Source organism: Dryobates pubescens, chromosome 1, assembly GCF_014839835.1.
Source record: "Dryobates pubescens isolate bDryPub1 chromosome 1, bDryPub1.pri, whole genome shotgun sequence".
Lineage (NCBI taxonomy): Eukaryota > Metazoa > Chordata > Aves > Piciformes > Picidae > Dryobates > Dryobates pubescens.
The window spans coordinates 33357727-33376728 of NC_071612.1; the positions used below are offsets into that span (position 1 = coordinate 33357727).

Below are 19002 nucleotides of genomic sequence, written 5' to 3' on the forward strand. Positions count from 1 at the left end.
TCTTGTGCAACCTGTTCTCAGTGAAGCTGCTCTGGCAGGGGCGGTTTGACTTGATCTCTAGTGGTCTGTTTCAGTTTCAACCCTTACCATTCTGTCACTCTGTTAAGGATAGCAAACAAGACATAGTGCATATGTGTGCCAATTTTTTAGGTCTCAGTCGTCTAACAGCAGCAGATACTCCTGTGTCTAAGGCCTAGAATGCAAGTGACAGTGGAAATGTAACTCAGAACTTCTTTTTGAATATGTAGGCATACCCTGTAATGAAGAGATGTGCATAAAATTGCACCAGATTTAGAGTAGTGCCATTTAGTTTCTTTATTTCTTCTTTGGACTAGTAGAATAATCACAGAATCAACCAGGTTAGAAGAGACCTCCAAGGTCATCAAGTCCAACCTATCGCTCAACCCTAACTAATGAACTAGACTATGGCAGTAAGTGCCTCATCCAGGCTCTTCCTAAACAGTTCCAGTGATGGTGACTTCACCACCTCCCTGGGCAGCACATTCCAATGGCCAATCTCTCTTGCTGGGAAGAATTTCTTCCTAACATCCAGCCTAAACCTCCCCTGGCACAGCTTGAGACTGTGTCCTCTTGTTCTGGTGCTGCTTGCCTGGGAGAAGAGACCAACCCCCACCTGGCTACAACCTCCCTTCAGGTAGTTGTAGAGAGCAATAAGGTCTCCCCTGAGCCTCCTCTTCTCCAGGCTAAGAAACCCCAGCTCCCTCAGCCTCTCCTCATAGGGCTGTGCTCCAAACCCCATTAAGATCCAGATGCCCTCCACACAACTCCCTCCACATAGAGGAAGTGGGTTTAGCTCCACATCTCCTTTTGCTGGGGCAGGGGAAGGCACTTAGTGCCATGGTTTAGTTGATTAGATGGTGTTGGGTGATAGGTTGTGACTTGATGATCTTGGAGGTCTCCTCTAACCTGGTTAATTCTGTATTGTATTGTGTTCTGTACTTGGACCACAAGCTGTTTGTCTGTTTACTGAAGTCCTCATGGTAGATGCATAGCCTGTATCCTCTGTGTGAGTTTGAATAGTCTTGCAGCTGGTATAGCATTTCTGCTTTTAAATGTGATGATCATTTTTTGCTGCTTCACTACTACTTCTTCCTTGCTGTTTTGGCTGCTGTTTGGGGGTTTTTGACTGCTGTTTAGGGGGGGGTTGGCTGCTGTTTGGGCGGGGGGGGGGGTGTTGGCTGCTGTTTGTTTGGCTTTGGTTTTAGTGCACAAAGCCCCCAGGAGTTTAATTTCCCCACCTAATTTATAACTAACCAAAAAGTCCTGATGGAGTGGTAACCCCTCCAGCCTTTACTAAGACATCTGGTAATTGCTCACTCTTCTGTAAGTATGATAATGAACTACCACAACAGTAGGCCCGGGAATGTGAGGGATCTGCTTGGCTGTTACTCATCTGCTGCTCAAATACCTGACAGTGTTTATTGTGGACACTGGAAAGCTTCACAGGCTTAGAATAATGCTTTGCTTTTGGAAACTTCAACATAACTCAGGGATGTCAAACTTTGGGGTGGTTATTCTAGTGAATGCTGAACCCCCTTGGTTTTAATTGTAAAACTAAATGCCTTAAATGCATGACAACTGCATGAGGGTCAACAAATCAATAGTGCAAGGTCCTGCATCTGGGTTGGGCCAATGCGTTCCTGTGTGCCCTGCACTGGATTCTGTGGTCCTGCTCTGGTAGGGGGGGTTGGACTTGGTGATCTCCAGAGGTCCCTTCCAACCTCTAACATCCTGTGATCCCCAGCACAAATCCAGACTGGGTGCAGAATAGGTTGAGAGCATCTCTGAAGAAAGAGACTTGGGGGTGTTGATTGATGAGAAGCTCAGCATGAGCCAGCAGTGCCCTCATGCAGCCCAGAAGGCAGCTGTGTGCTGGGCTGCAGCCAGAGGAGTGTGGCCAGCAGGGCAAGAGAGGGGATTCTGCCCCTTGACTCCGCTCTGCTGAGACCACACCTTGAAAACTGTGTCCTGTTCTGGTGTCCTCATCATAAGAAGGACACAGAGCTGTTGGAGTGAGCCCAGAGGAGGCCACAAAGATGATCCAAGGGCCAGAACACCTCTGCTGTGGGGACAGGCTGAGGGAGCTGGGAGTGTTCAGCCCGGAGAAGAGAAGACTCTGGGGGGACCTTAGAGCTGCCTTCCGGGACCTGAAGGGATCCTACAGGAGGGCTGCAGAGGGACTTTTCATCAGGCTGTTTAGAGACAGGACAAGGGGGAGTGGTTTGAAGGTGAGGGAGAGTAGGTTTAGACTGGATCTTAGGAAGAAGTTCTTCAGTAAAAGGATGGTAAGACTCTGGAATAGGCTGTCCAGGAAGGCTGTGGCTGCCACCTCCCTGGGGTTCTCCAAGGCCAGGTTGGATGAGGCCTTGCGCAGCTGAGTCTAGTTGAGAGGTGTCCCTGCCCATGGTGGGGAGGTTGGAGGATATGATCTCTCAGGTCTCTTCCAACCTGAGCCATTCTGTGATTCTCTGTCATTGTGCTAATCAGCTGGAGAAAACCCCCACCACGCTCCAAAAAACATAACCATAAGGGGTATTGGAATAATATTTGAATAACTATTATTAGTATAATTATTTAGAATGATTAGACTGTTAAGTTATTAGAATGAAAAACCTTATGGCTATTAGAATAAACAACATATGTTCCTGTTTAATAATGAAAGGTGTTTTCAAACCAATACCAGTTGCAGGCATTAAGATAGGTCTCATATTGATCTAATTTTTGGACTGGATGATAGGAAGAAGTTAGCCAGGTGGGGGTTGGTCCCTTCTCCCAGGCAACCAGCACCAGAACAAGAGGACACAGTCTCAAGCTGTGCCAGGGAAGGTTTAGGCTGGAGGTGAGGAGAAAGTTCTTCCCAGAAAGAGAGATTGGCCATTGGAATGTTCTGCCCAGGAAGGTGGTGGAGTCCCCACCACTGGAGGTGTTTAAGAAGAGACTGCATGAGGCACTTGATGCCATAGCTCCACAGGGCTCTGTGTCAACCTGATGTAGTTCAGGATGTCCCTGCTGACTGCAGAGAGGGTTGGACTTGAGGACTTTTGGAGGTGCCTTCCAACCCAGACTGTTAAGTGACTCTCTGCCTCTTTACATGTCTGCTTAAACCTTTTCCTGTGTTTATATTAAAAATGCAGTTTTGTTTCTTGTCCACAAAGGCTTTTCAATTGGTGGGCACCAAACTGCCCCTGGGTTTCACAGCTGCCTAGGAGATGTCTGGCTGGCTTCATTTTTTTGCACTGGGAAAACTGGGAGTCAGAAGAAATAAACCTTGAGAGGCTTGGGGAAATCTGGGAGGCAATGAGTGTTCAAGGCATTCTCAGCAAACTACTGAAGCAAATTTAACCACAATTTTAAGGTCACTGAAAATTAAAGATACATAAAATAATGAAGGTCTTTGCTCCCTAATCAGCAGTCCTTCCTCTGATAGATGCTGCACAGAGCACCTCCAAAGTTGGGTAGCACATGACCTGCCATAGTAGATTTATATGGGGTTTTTTTCTCCCCCTCTGTAGTGATGTTTTCAGCTCTTTCATTTTTGTGGTGCTATAAAAAAAAACCCACAGGATCACAGAATGTTAGGGGTTGGAAGGGACCTCCAGCCCAGCCCAACGTCTCTGCCAGAGCAGCATCACCTAGAGCAGGTCACACCGGAACGCATCCAGGCAGGTTTTGAATGTCTCCAGAGAGAGAGAGACTCCACAACCTCTCAGTGCAGCCTGTTCCAGGGCTCTGTCACCCTCACAATGAAAAATTTTCCCCCTTATGTTCCTGTGGCACCTCCTCTGCTCCAGCTTGCCCCCATTGCCCCTTGTCCCGTCCTTGGACGTCACTGAGCAGAGCCTGGCTCCATCCTCCTGACTGCCCTGCATATCTTTATCAACATGAATGAGGTCACCCTCAGGCTCCTCTTCTCCAGGCTAAAGAGGCCTCAGGTCCCTCAGTCTCTCCTCACAAGGGAGATGTTCCACTGCCTTCAGCATCTTTGTGACTCTGCACTGGACTCTCAAGCAGTTTCCTGAGGTCCTTCTAGAGCTGAGGGGCCCAGAACTGGACACAATACTCCAGATGTGGCCTTAATACTGCACCCCTTCCAAATATACCCCAGGATGCCTTTGGCCTTCTTGGCCATAAGGGCACATTGCTGGCTCATGGGCGTCCTCTTGCTCACCAGGACTCCCAGGTCCTTTTCCCCAGAGGTGGTCTCCAACAGAGCAACCTCCAACCTGTACTGGTACGTGGGGTTGTTCAGAACTGTTCGCACCAGTGCTTAAATACCATCTATTCTGTTCTATCTGTGACCTGAGCTAGGTTATATGGTTCTGCTCTGGCAGGGGAGTCAGACTTGCTGATCTCTTTGGGTCCCTTCCAACCCCTGGCCTCCCGTGATCTACTTGCAAACTTAACTATATGTACATCCACATATGGCTGCATGGGTATGGCTGTTGAACACTATACAGGCTGATCTGGCACAAATCTGGTAACCCACTTTTTTGGGGAAAAAAAGTCCTTTTAATTATCATCTCCTTAATAACTTCTAATGCTCACCTCTTTAATAAACTTGAATTCATGTTTTGTCCACACTGTGCACTTTTAGGCCTGTCTAATAGTGGAATATAGGACAGAATGCACTTTTGTACCTCTCCTCTCCTTCCATCATGTCATTCAGATTGCACAGTGAAGGCCTGGATGGTGGACTGACTGTTTGACTTTATCTCCCTTCCCTTTTTCCTCTCCAGATAATCCACACTGCTCTTTGAGCTGCTAAAGCTAAGGGCTAGAATTCATTCTATTTTGGGGCCAGTAGAGCTTTCACTTGGTCCTATTTACTAGTGTCCAGTTCTGGGCTCCTCAATTTAAGAAGGACATTGAGATACTTGAACGTGTCCAGAGAAGGGCAGCGAGGCTGGGGAGGGGTCTGGAGCACAGCCCTGTGAGGAGAGGCTGAGGGAGCTGGGGTTGTTCAGCCTGGAGAAGAGGAGGCTCAGGGCAGACCTTCTTGCTCTCTACAACTACCTGAAGGGAGGTTGTAGCCAGGTGGGGGTTGGTCTCTTCTCCCAGGCAACCAGCACCAGAACAAGAGGACACAGTCTCAAGCTGTGCCAGGGGAGGTTTAGGCTGGATCTTACGAAGAAGTTCTTCCCAGGAAGAGAGATTGGCCATTGGAAAGTGCTGCCCAGGGAGGTGGTAGAGTCACCATCCCTGGAGGTGTTCAAAAAAGGCTTGGATGTGGCACTTGAAGCCATGGTTTAGTGGTCAGGAGGTGTTAGGTATTAGGTAATAGGTTGGACTTGATGATCTCTGAGGTCTTTTCCAACCTTATTGATTCTATGATTCTATTCTAGGGCTCTGTAAAGCAGCCCAAAGCCTCTAGTACTGTTCCAGTCGAATTTTGATTGACTGGCTCTACAACAGAAGAATAAACCATGGTAGATTTTCTCCTCCAAGTTGTGCATTTGCTAGCAGCATGGCAATATGGTGACTCAGTGGGATTTGGGACAAGCAGCATTATTTACACTGATGACATGCTACTTCCCTGGTAAATGTCATATGGTGTGAAGTTGGCAGGCTATCTGATGTCCTCCCTCCCAGAAGAACAGACTGTTTTCTTAGGAAGGAAGGGTGAGGATAGAAACCACTGTGGTAGAGTTTAATAGGAAAATATTACTGAAATTGCCACACAAACAATTTCCATGTTGCAGCTAAACAGCAAGTAATGCCAGAATGTGGGGTGATTTAAGCCTTCCCAATCATGCATCGGTTTTTGTTTGAATTAACAGAGATTTCTCTATTTGGGAAAGCTGAACTTTCATATGGCACAGCACTGACCTTCCTATGTATTAACTCCCTGTGTCTCATTGAAGGTTTAGTAACATTGGCATGGAAGGCTGCCCAGAGAGGTTGTGGAGTCTCCTTCTCTGGAGTCTTTCAAAACCCACCTGGATGTGTTTCTATGTGATCGGCTCTAGGTGATCCTGCTTGGCAAGGAAGTTACACTGGATGATCTCTGAAGGTCCCTTCCAAACCCTAATATTCCATGATTCTATGTATTTACAGAATACAGAATTTACCAGGTTGGAAAAGACTCAGAGATTGTTGAGTCCAACCTATCACCCAACACCATCTAATCAACTAAACCTTGGCACCAAGTGCCTCATCCAGGCTCTTCCTAAACACCTCCAGTCATGGTGACTCCACCACCTCCCTGGGCAGCACATTCCAATGGCCAATCTCTCTTCCTGGGAAGAACTTCTTCCTAAGATCCAGCCTAAACCTCCCCTGGCACAGCTTGAGACTGTGTCCTCTTGTTCTGGTGCTGGTTGCCTGGGAGAAGGGACCAACCCCCACCTGGCTACAACCTCCCTTCAGGTAGTTGTAGAGAGCAAGAAGGTCTCCCCTGAGCCTCCTCTTCTCCAGGCTAAGCAACCCCAGCTCCCTCAGCCTCTCTTCACAGGGCTGTGCTCCAGACCTCTTCCCAGCTTTGTTGCCCTTCTCTGGACACATTCAAGAGTCTCAATGTCCTTCTTAAACTGAGGAGCCCAGAACTGGACACAGGACTCAAGGTGTGGCCTAACTAGTACCGAGTACAAGGCAGAATGACCTCCCTGCTCCTGCTGGCCACACTATTCCTAATGCAGGCCAGGATGCCAGTGCCCTTCTTGGCCACCTGGGCACATTGCTGGCTCATGTTTAGCCTTCTGTGAACCAGTACCCCCAGGTCCCTTTCTGCCTTGCTGCTCTCCACACACTGTGCCCCCAGCCTGTAGCACTGCATGGGGTTGTTGTGACCAATGTGTAGAACCTGGCACTTAGATGTGTTAAATCTCATGGTCTTGGACTCTGCCCAACTGTCCAGCCTGCCAAGGTCCCTCTGCAGAGTTCTCCTAGCTATACTGTTCACTTTTCATTACAGTAAGACCTCTTTGTTGCATGCTTGATTATTCTGATAAGTAAAGCTCTGTGCAATCTGAAAACTCTTCTAACTGTGGTGCCCTTTCAGGGTTTGTTGTTTGGGGTTTTTTCATTGGTTGGTTGGGTTTCATGTGTTGCTTTGGTTTTCTTGTTGGTTATTTTGTTTGCATGTGAGTTGTGTTTTGGTTTATTTTGTCTTGTTTTTCTTTTAACTTAGTGAGATGACAGGATGTTAGGGGTTGGAAGGGACCTCTGGAGATCTTTGAGTCCAACCCCCCTGCCAGAGCAGGGCCATAGAATCCAGGACAGGTCACACAGGAACACATCCAGACAAGGCTGGAAAGTCTCCAGAGAAGGAGACTCCACAGCCTGTCTGGGCTGCCTGTTCCAGTGCTCTGTCACTCACAGAGAAGTTCTTTCTTGTGTTGAGGTAGATCTTCCTGTGCTGTGCTTTACATCCATTGCCCCTTGTCCTGTCCCAGGGCATAGTGATCAGAGGCTGTTCCTTCCTTCCTGACACTCAGCCCACAGATATTTATAGACATTTATTAGATCCCTTCTCAGTCTTCTCCTCTCCAGACTGAACAGCCCCAGGTCTCAGCCTCTCCTCATAATGCAGTCCCTTCATCATCCTTGTAGCCCTCCATTGCACTCTCTGGAGTAGATCCCTGTCCCTCTTCAACTGAGATTTAAGCATGCACAATGGTGATGAGGCATGTAAAAATCTTAATTACTAATTTTCCCAGGGTAGGCATGTACAGACCTGACTTGCTGCTTCCAAAGTCTTTGCCTTGCGTTTGAGGTGGAAAAATAGCTCGTGTGTGATACTGTGTCATCTGAGTGGCCAGTTTACCTATTAGATACTGGCTCCCGTGTGGGAGTGTGGGCAGGCTTGAGTCCTTCCCATTCTGTCTTGGAGAATGTTATTAGTAACTAGGCTGCTCTGTAGTCTGGGGGATGTTAAATGCCTATTGAGGCTGCTCTTGTTAACGTTAAGTAACTTTTAGGGGGTCAGAGAGAAGGAGCAGAGCTGTTTCTGGAGCCAGCTTGTAGGTGCATGCCCTGCAACAGGAAGGTGAGATTGAGATCGACATGTGTAGGATACAGTATCTGTAACAGGGGCCTCTTGTCCTAAAATATCCAGTAGACTGGTGAGGGTAGCTTGAAATAGAGTAGAATAGAATAAACCAGGTTGGAAGAGACCTTCAAGATCATCAAGTCCAACCCATCATCCAACACCACCTAACCAACTAAACCATGGCACCAAGCACCCCATCCAGTCTCCTTCTAAACATCTCCAGTAAATGGTGTGAAGCCTGTGCTGATCACAGAATTACAGAAACATTCAGGCTGGAAAAGCCCCTCAGGATCACCAAGTCCAACCCAGAACCCTACTCTGCAAGGTTCACCCCTAAACCATAGCCCCAAGTACCACATCCAAAACACCTTTAAACACATCCAGGCCTGGGGACTCTACCACCTCCCTGGGCAGCATATTCCAATCCCTGACCACTCTTGCAGGGAAAAAAAATATCTTCCTAGTGTCCAGTGCCACAATCAGGGCAGATTTGAGAGGAGGTCTCCTGTTATTACTGAAGTTCAAAAAGGGCAAGTGTGGGGTCTTGCACCTGGGAAGGAATGACTCCATGCACCAGCATAGGCTGGGGGCAGACCAGCTGGAGAGCAGTGAAGGGGATAGGGACCTGGGGATCCTAGTGGATGGAAGGATGACCATGAGCCAGCAATGTGCTCTTGTGGCCAGGAAGGCCAATGCCATTCTGGGGTAGATTAGAAGGGCTGTGGTTAGAAGGTTGAGACAGGTTCTCCTCTCCCTCTGCACTGGTGAGGCTGCATCTGGAATATTGTTTCCAGTTCTGGGCCCCTCAGTTCAAGAAAGATAGTGAGCTGCTTGAGAGAGTCCAGTGCAGAGCCACAAGGATGATTAAGGGAGTGGAACATCTTCTGTATGAGGAGAGACTGAGAGAGCTGAGGGCTCTTTAGCTTGGAGGAGACTGAGAGGTGACCTCATCAATGTTTATAAAGATGTAAAGGTGAGTCCCGAGAGGCTGGAGCCAGGCTCTGCTTGGTGGTGCCCAATGCCAGCACAAGGGGCAGTGGTGGAAGTTGAGGCATAGGAAGTTGCATGTAAATATGAGGAAAAATGCTTTCCCTGTGAGGTTGATGCAGCACTGGAATAGGCTGCCTGGGGGGGCTGTGGAGTCTCCCTCTCTGGAGCCATTCAAAACTCTCCTGGATGAGTTCCTGTATGACCTGCTGTAGGTGATACTGCTCTGGCAGGGGGCTTGGACTGGGTGATCTTTTGAGGTCCCTTCGAGCTCTGAAAATCTGTGATTCCCAAACCTACTTGCCCATCCTGGCTGATGGCTTCCTGTAGAGGAGGACAGTCTTTTTGTGAGTGTCCTTTTACAGTCTGACTCAGTAAGCTTCAGGAAGGAGCTGAAAGCACTTGGTACAGTTAGGTGGATGCTTCTGTGGAGACATAATTTAGACTGTGATCTTACCCAGGGTGTTTCTCTCTGGTTTTTATAGCTACTTGCTGGATGCCATAGTGTTAGCTTTCTCCTGCTAGCACTGGTACCAGATGGTGGTGTTGTGACTTGGAAATTCTGCTTTGAATTTATCCCTGAGAAAACAGAGGCTTCAGCTTTCAATATTGTACTGCCTCTGTCTCAGTGATATCCCAGTTTAGTGCTACCCCATGCCAGAGATCTGCTAAGGACTTAGAAGATGTATTGACCTGCAGCAATGAGCAAAGCAAGCAAATGGTGCAAACCCTGAGAGCTTTGCTCAGTGTTGCTGTGAAGGTCTGCTGTGGGATGAGGGTGACGAAGGGCTTCTGAAGTGTCTGCACATCCAACCCCAGGGCTGCTGAGCTCTTTTCCAGAGTGCTGAGGCAAATTAGAATGCCTCTCTGTGGCAGTTTCAGGCCGATGCCTAGGAAAAACTTACACAGATTGAGAAGTGGTAGAATGTAAATAAATTGCCATTGGATGTAAAAGGGAAAATAGTGATAAGGTCTAACTAATGCCACTGGACTGACAACAAACATAAAGTTAGTTGTATAAACTAAATCTTGCTCTCTTTTTGCTTTCTCCACTCTAGCAGATACTTAGCTGTAGCTTTTGCTTGGCTGTTGCTGACCCTGGCTGCATTCTTGTTGTGGCTAAGTACTAACAAACTAACATCTGCCCTTCTCCCTCTGCCCTTCTCCTTCTCCCTCTGCCCTTCTCCTTCTCCCTCTGCCCTTCTCCTTCTCCCTCTGCCCTTCTCCTTCTCCCCTTCTCCTCTTTCTGCCCTTCTCTTTCTCTTGTCCCATGTACAGGGCAGAAGGGGGAGAAGAGGAGGAAGCTGTTGGTAACCCCCCTGGTTTTGTCCAGGGGGGCTCTTGTGCTGATTGTAAAATGTAAATACATGTAAATATTGTCTAATTTGTACATGTTCATTGCATTCCATATTTCTAGACTGTAGTTGTGCTTGTAAATGTAGATTCATTTGCTTTCCAACTGAGCTGGTCTGGCAAATTGTATTTTGGGGGGTATTTTTCAAGCCACCACACTCTCAATTCTATTGCCAATACTGTTTCAAATTCTGTTGCAAACACATAGCTTTAATGTGTACCTCTTCCTCAGCAGTTGATGATGCCTATGCTTCCTACTGGCAAGAGGGGCTGCAAGGGGGATTTTTGGTGCTCACTGAATGTCTTTTAGCTCTGGCACTAGGAATTGCTGATTTTTGTCTTCCCATTCCAATGGGGTGCATCCATTAGTAAAACTGTGGAGGAATTTATAAGTGCAGGCTGATTTAAAGCTGCTGTGTAACAGGCATTCCACTGTCTGAAAGGGGCCTACAGGAAAGCCAGGAAGGGACTACAAGGGCTTGTAGTGATAGGATGAGAGGGAATGGAGTGAAGCTTGAGGAAGGCAGATTTAGGCTGGACATTAGGAAGAAATTCTTGACAGTGAGGGTGATGAGACACTGGAATAGGTTGCCCAGGGAGGTCATGGATGCCCCCTCCCTGGAGGTAGAATAGGATAGGATAGGATAGGATAGGACAGGATAGAATAGAGTAGAATAGAATAGAATAGAATAGAATAGACCAGGTTGGAAAATACCTTTGAGATCATCAAGTCCAACCTATCACCTAACACCATCTAATCAACTAAAAAATGGCACAAAGTGCCACATCCAGTCTCTTCCTAAACACCTCGAGTGGCCTCACCAGATCTCAGTTACATGAGATTGTTTCTTGTCCATGAATAATTTCTAGTAAGACTAAGGAAGGTGGAGGAATCCACAAGGCTGATGTCCCCCTGTACACCACATTGGTGAGACCCCACCTGGAGTACCCTGTCCAGTTCTGGAGCCCTTATTACAGGAAGAATCTGGAGGTGCTGGAACATGTCCAGAGAAGGCCCATGAGGATGAGCAGAGGGCTGGAATTCCTCTCCTATGAGGACAGACTGAGGGAGTTGGGGCTGTTCAGTCTGGAGAAGAGAAGGCTCTGAGGAGACCTAATTGTGGCTTTCCAGTATCTAAAAGGGGCTACAAGAAAGCTGGGGAGGGAGTTTTGGGGGTGTCAGGGAGTGAGAGGACTGGGGGGAATGGAACAAAACTGGAAGTGGGTAGATTCAGATTGGATGTTAGGAAGAAGTTCTTCCCCATGAGGGTGGTGAGAGCCTGGCACAGGTTGCCCAGGGAGGTGGTGGAAGCCTCATGCCTGGAGGTTTCGAAGGCCAGGCTGGATGTGGCTGTGAGCAACCTGCTGTAGTGTGAGGAGTCCCTTCCCATAGCAGGGGGGTTGGAACTGGATGATCCTTGAGGTCCCTTCCAACCCTGACAATTCTATGATTCTATGTTCTTGTTTGTTTTACAGGCTCTAGGTTGGCTTTATCACAGGGAATACACTCTGTGGTTGTTACCAGCTCTCTTTGTTCTGCAACAAGATGACTTAAGTTTGTCAGCTCAGTGTTTCTATATTGCTGTGCTGATGATCCCCCCCTCATGAATCTCAGCTCAGCTGCTGTATGCTGCTTCAGTTCATGCTAAATTTGCAATCTTGACTTCACTGAAGTGCAAAATTGGCTCACTTGTCAAAAACTGGTAATACAGAGAAAACAATCCAGTACTTCTTTTTTTTGAGAGAGGCTTAAGTCAAGGCTTATGTAGGCTTAGAGAAAGTTTCAGGATCTGCACATTAGGAGAGCAGCTGTTTATAGTGTGCAAACCTTGTAAAATATTGATGAGCTTAGACTGAATCAGCACTGGTTAAGCCACACCTTTTACTTCATCCAGTTCTGGGCTCCTCAACTTAAGAAGGACATCGAGAAGCTTGAACATGTCCAGAGAAGGGCAGTGAGGCTGGGGAGAGGTCTGGAGCACAGCCCTGTGAGGAGTGGCTGAGGGAGCTGGGGTTGCTTAGCCTGGAGAAGAGGAGGCTCAGGGGAGACCTTCTTGCTGTCTACAACTCCCGGAAGGGAGGTTGTAGCCAGGTGGGGGCTGGTCTCTTCTTCCAGGCAAGCAGCACCAGAACAAGAGGACATAGTATCAAGCTGCAATAGGGGAAGCTTAGGCTGGAGGTAAGGAGAAAGTTCTTCCCAGAAAGAGTAATTGGCCATTGGAATGTGCTGCCCAGGGAGGTGGTGGAGTCACCATCGCTGGGGGTGTTCAAGAGGGGATTGTATGTGGCACTTGGAGCCATGGTTTACTTGTCAGGAGGTGTTAGGTATTAAGTAATATGTTGGACTTGATGATCTCTGAGGTCTTTTCCAACCTTGTTGATTCTATAATTCGTATTGGTGCATCATTTTAGTGCAGTAGTAAGGAGCAGTAGCCCTCAGAGTTGAGCTTCAATGGAAAAGCAAATGACCTACAGATTGGTTTCTGGGGATAGATTTGTTGCAGAGGGATTTTTGTTGTTGTTCTTTGCATTGTCATTTCTTTTACAACTATTTTCAGAACATGGCACTGCTGTGCATTTGTGCAGAGCTCTGGTCAAAAGCCCACTGAAGGCAACAGGGCATCTTTTAGATTAAAGCCCCTATACACTGGACAGTCCTATATGAGATAGCTGATGCTACTTCCATATCCCTTCTGCCTTTACACTGAGGTAAGCCTGCTGACTTCAGCACATGGACTCCTGGAAAACTAGAGCAAGGATCAGGAACACTGGCCTGCAACTCCTGATGCCAAGGTGAGGCTTGATGAGGCCCTGGGCAACCTGGTCTAGTTGGATGTCCCTTCTGACTGCAGGGAGGTTGGATTAGATGACCTTTGGAGGTCCCTTCCAACCTTGACCATTCTATGATTCTAAATAGTCATAGGAGCTAACCAGCAGACTTGCTCCACAAATCTGCCACTTGATTAAAAATAAATTGTATAGATTGATCTTGGAAGGCTCACAGGATGCCAGGGGTTGGAAGGGACCTCTGGAGATCATCCAGTCCAAACCCCCTGCCAGAGCAGGACCAGAGAATCTAGCACAGGTCATACAGGAACACATCCAGATGAGGCTGGAAAGTCTCCAGAGAAGGAGATTCCACAACACTTCTGGGCAGCCTGTTCCAGTGCTCTGTGACCCTCACAGTGAAGAAGTTCTTCCTCATTTTGAGGCTGATTTCTCCTGATGGGATCAATAGCGAGAAGGTTTCCTCTGGGAGAGGTTACAGCAAAGCAGAGCACTTACAGCTTTGGGTTTGGTGGTGGTTGTGAAGCATGGAGTTGGTTGGACTAAGTCAGAATGAAAGGGTGAGGTGTCATTTATAGAAGCAGCAAGTTGTTGTGTTTGTACAAAGGCAATCTTTGGCAAATCTATTAAGGCTTCTATTTCATGCTGTAATGCAACTTCATTTGGGGGAAGCTTCCAGGCTCCTATTTTACATTCCTGAGTGACACCATTTTAAATATCTCCCAAAAATCTCCCTGAAATGCCTCCAGAAAAATCAGATCTTTTCTCAGTCTAGAATGAGAATGTGAAAAAAAAAAAGAAGTGGACTCAGTGTTTCCTGTGGAGCCCCATCTGGACTAGCACAGCAGCTCTCTGTTGGCTCAGGATAATGGAGCAGTTTCTTGGCTTGCCCTCAGAAAGGCATCTTTATTTGCATAATCCCTTCATTTCTTGGATTGCATTTTGAGTTAGGTTCCATTTGATTGTCATGCTTTTTATTTGGCTTTTGTGCCTGTGGTGACTTGCCCCTGTACTCACCACTGGTTAGGCCACACCGTGAGTCCTGTATCCAGTTCTGGGCTCCTCAGTTTAAGAAGGACATTGAGACTCTTGAACATGTCCAGAGAAGGGCAACGAGGCTGGGGAGGGGTCTGGAGCACAGCCCTGTGAGGAGAGGCTGAGGGAGCTGGGGTTGCTTAGCCTAGAGAAGAGGAGGCTCAGGGGAGACCTTATTGTTCTCTACAACTCCCTGAAGGGAGGTTGTAGCCAGGTGGGGGTTGGTCTCTTCTCCCAGGCAGCCAGCACCAGAACAAGAGGACACAGTCTCAAGCTGTGCCAGGGGAGGTTTAGGGTGGAGTGAGGAGAAAGTTCTTCCCAGAAGGAGTAATTTGGCATTGGAATGTGCTGCCCAGGGAGGTGGTGGAGTCCCCATCCCTGGAGGTGTTCAAAAAAGGCTTGGATGTGGCATTTGAAGCCATGGTTAAGTAGTCATGAGGTGTTGGGTGACAGATTGGACTTGATGATCTCTGAGGACTTTTCCAACCTTATTGATTCTATGATTCTTTGACCCTGGCTGGAGCCAGGTGCCCACCAAAGATGCCCTATCATTCCTGCTTCTCAGCTGGACAGGGGAGAAATACATAACCAAAATGACTCGGTGATTACCATCATCTCTGGTTTCTCTGTTTCTTTGGGCAAAACAGCTAAGCACAACTGATGCAGCAGACACTCTTCTCACTACTCAAGGCACTAGTAGTACCTTGAATAACACCTGAGTTGTTCTCTGCTGCTGTTCTGGCACTTAGCTGGAGAGATCTGCTTTGAATGAAAGAAGGAAGAAAGATTGCTTCCCACTTTCTCTCTCTTTTTCTTGTGCTGTGAGCTTTGGCAGGGTTTCCTGGTAGGGAAGAAAGGAGGGTGGAACAAAGGCACAGTAAGTGCAGGGCAATACTTGGGAATGCTGTCATAGAATCATACGAGATCAGGTTGTCCAGAGCCACATCCAGCCTGGCCTTAAAAACCTCCAGGGATCTGTCATCAGAGAGGTGCTAACTATGTGATTTAAAATCTATTTATTTTCAATATCTAAGAAGTAATTGTTTGCTCCTGCCTGGATTTAGACCTGTGTTGCTGCTGCTGAGTGTATGCACCCTGTCTGCCATGAAATAGTTGTCTTTTAGGAAAGCAGTGAGTCTTTGTGCAATATATATTCACATATTCCATCTAAAATCTCTTTATATCTGAATTTTCTCTAAAACATCATGTGTTTTACATCATACTTTGGGTGCAGGGCTGAAGGTTCAGACGTCTGTTCTTCAGGTACGCTTCCAGAAGGAGATTCAGGTCACATTAAGCGTCCTCTTAAATGCAGAGAAGGAAAGCAGAGCCTGAGTCCCACTCCCAGAAGCCAGTAATATATTAAACTCTGCTGGATTTCTCATGTCTAATTCCTTATCTCTATTTCAGTTTCTCATCCTAATTCCTTATCTCTATTTCAGTTTCTCATCCAGCCTAATAAGTACTATTTGGCTTAAGTTATCTTTCGGAAAGACATCTAAGACTTGCCTGAAGACATCAAATGATGGAGAATTCACCACTTTTCTTAATTAATGGGAAGGAGTAGCTGATTAAAGCCTGATTTATTCAGTGGTTGAGTTGCAGCTGGAGAGTTTATTGCCTGTGGTTGATGTAAAAAAGCATTGCCTTTATTTCTGACAGAGCAGCAATGTGGTGACTTGGTTTGGTGAACACTTGCATTTTAATAGCATCTGCTCTGGATGTGACAGACTAGAAGTCTTAATATGTGGTAGTTACTTTTCTGGAGATAGAAAGCTGAAGGAAACCACAATGGCTGGTAAGTTGCATCTGGAATGGTTTTATGTCATCAGAGAAATAGGTAAGCACCAGATAATTTTGTTTTGAGCACGAGGCTGGCAGTAAACCTCAGCTCTAACCCATGAATCCTTACCCTAACGGTGGTAAGTTTGCATAGGTAACCACGTTGCATGGAGTGTGATGCCTCAGGTGTGTTCACCCTGGTGTCCCAGCCACAGGTAAAGAGAGCTCTTGTTGATCACTTTATATGCTGTTCAACCTATTTTCATGAGCGTGCAGCATCTTTGTGCTTCAGGATCAAGTCACTGATTATATTTATGCTATTTACTGATTATATTTATGGGTATTTACTGATTCCATTTGTGAGCGTTATTCTGATAGTGCTTGATTGTGAAGCTTGCATTGCTTCTGCTAAAGTGTTGATTTTAAAGATGACTTGGTTGTTGTTGTGTTGTTTTTTTTTCTCCCCTGGTCACTCTGCAGAGCACAGATGCCAATTCAAACGTGAGGAAAAGAACCAACGCCACAGTACAGTCCGAAGCTGATGGTGGGAGCCGAATTGACACAAGGCACAGCTCCATCCAGCCTCCCTCTGTAGCTCAGGGGTCTTCTGACATTACACCCCACTCCCTTTCTGCATCAAGTCCCAACCCTTTCACACGCCTCAACGCATCAGAGACATTATCTTCCGCAAGAGCTACCCCTCCAGCTCCTCCTTCCACCCCAATTTTAACTGGATTTGTATCCCAGCATGCCACAGCTGGATCCCCTTCCATTCAGCACTTGCTTGGATCTAGACTGGAGCAGATTCAGACCACCACACCTAATACATTAGGAGCATCTGCAAAGCCATCTGCTGCCACACCACCTGCTCCCCCTGCCTCCCACTCTGGCACGAGTAAGATAGACAAATATGCACGCATTTTATTTCCTGTTACCTTTGGAGCATTTAACATGGTCTACTGGGTGGTGTATCTATCCAAGGACACCATGGAAAAATCAGAAAGTCTAATGTAGTTTTGCTGCTATGTAGTAGTTCCTAAATTATACTCATATTTGATGCAGAGTTTCTTCTTTTGAAACTATTTAAAGAAAGAAAAATAAGGGTCAATAATTCTTATTTATAAAAGCTGTGTGCAACTTTCCCGTTGTAAAGGCTGGAGTTAGTGGGGATGATTTAGTTCACTTCTACCAGAGGAATGGGGAACAGGTTTGCCTTCCTCCCTTCAGCTAGCAGGCAAACCATCACTCTCCTCAGACAGACTACCCTGGCTGCAAAGAAATATGCCTTTGGGAGGAGCAGGCACCTAAAGCAAATGAAAGGCAGAGGTGCCCAGCTGTGCAGTGGAACACATCTGGACTGCTAGGAGGATGCATGCTGATGATTATGATTCCCCAAGGCACCCAGCGCTGCTGTCTGGGACACCGGATTGCATTCTCAGAGTGCCAAGGGCCACCACGCCCTGAGTATTTCGACAGGGCTTGCTAGAAAAGGACTAGACTTAACCTTCCTAGTTTTAAAATTGGCAGAATGAGGGGGAGGGGGGGAAGGAGGAAAATGAGTGTTGGAAAAAAGAAGAGAGAGTCCAGCCTGGGAGAGTGCAACTCCAGAGAAGTTATGCAAAGGAGTTGTAGAGCTCCGAATATTTTTACTGAGCGTTCTTTTGCGTTGCAACCTGGGAAATTCTCACTCCGAAAAAACCACAAACCCAAACCAAAACCCCAATGAGTGAACCTTGTAAAAATCTGAAGCCTGATGTAATTCTCAGAATTAGAGGTTTTCTTTCTCTTTGGTAAGGTGATCTGGAGTGTGTGATTCTTCTTTGAGCTTGCTGACCAGCTCGAGTGGGTTTACTCCTCGATTAAATCCATTGCGGTAGATTGAGAACCAGGCCTACAATGTTCAGCTTTTTATTTGAATTCTTCTTTCTTTGGATGCTTTGGGTTTAGTTTGGGGTTTTTTTGGGTCTTTTTTATTTTTCCCTCCCTGATATTTTTCAGTCCCACTCCTTTGATTTCCTTTAAACACAAATCTCTGCCTTTTTGCGAGTCAAGCTGAATTTTCAACCCAGGGTTTAAAAGTGGTTTCAAAATCAAGCAGAACCAATTTTACTGTGTTTTGGTAAGCATGGCTATGGCACATCTTTGAGTCAATGAGCAAAACCCTTTTTGTGAAGGAATGCTGTGACATAAATAAGTAAAGAAAGTTTCTATGTGGAGCCTGAGGAGGGGGGGGGAAAAATTGTCTATGCTTCATTTGTTTCTCTTAAACTATGACACAGATAGGCACTTTCCTTAGTGGCTCAAACTGCAATATACAAGCAAGAAGCTTCATTAAAGAATTAGTTAAAACCTGATAGAGATCTGGATCAGAAGTGTTCTTTTCACCAGACTGGGTGCAAGATATGCTGACAGTGAACCTTAAAACACTTGTAAGGATCCATCTGGCGGCGCAAATGGTTTGCGTTTCTGTGCAGGTGACAAGTGAAAAGCAAAGGCCAAATTCTCAGCTGTGATCTGGCTGTGACTTTAAAGGGTCTGGGCTGACCCTTAGCTTGGGTTGATTGAAGTAGCAGCTTGCTTGCCTGTTGTCAAAGTTTCATGTTGAAGGGCAGATCAGGTGAGTGTGGAGCGGTTCCATGCCCAGGTATCGATCAAGTGACTGATGGAGACTGCAGGTGGCTGGAGGAATTGAGGGCACGCACAAGACTGCCCTAGATTATGCTGGGACAGGAATCAGAGTAAAAAAAGCCATGGTGGTGGGATTATGACTGTATCTCTGTGCCTCTTTCTGTCTGTCCAAATCTTTTAGCCAGTTTATGGCTGAGAATCTGACCTTTAGTTTACCTGGGAAACTGCAGGAGGTGTTTACTGCAGTGTGTGGTGTGGATCCCAAGCTGCTATGTCCTGTCCGGCACCGGACTGTCAATGTTTGAATGCGCAGGGTTGGGGAACATCTTGCATGGCTTTGTGATGATGTGGTGATGTAAGCACTTATCTCAGTCTTCCTGACTTAAGTGATGTTCTCAAAAGGCTGGGGATGGTCCTTCCCT

At 46.8% G+C, this 19002-nt stretch overlaps 1 protein-coding gene across 1 annotated transcript in view; it reads left to right on the forward strand.

Moving 5' to 3' along the window:
* GABRA4 (gamma-aminobutyric acid type A receptor subunit alpha4) overlaps nucleotides 1–17334 on the forward strand; it is a 54236-nt gene extending 36902 nt beyond the window's left edge. The window contains exon 9 of the mRNA XM_054163637.1: nucleotides 16433–17334. Within this exon, the coding sequence (XP_054019612.1) occupies nucleotides 16433–16966 (534 nt within the window). The 3' untranslated portion in view covers nucleotides 16967–17334. The remainder of the gene's footprint in view (nucleotides 1–16432) is intronic.
* The last annotated feature ends 1668 nt before the right edge of the window (nucleotides 17335–19002 follow it).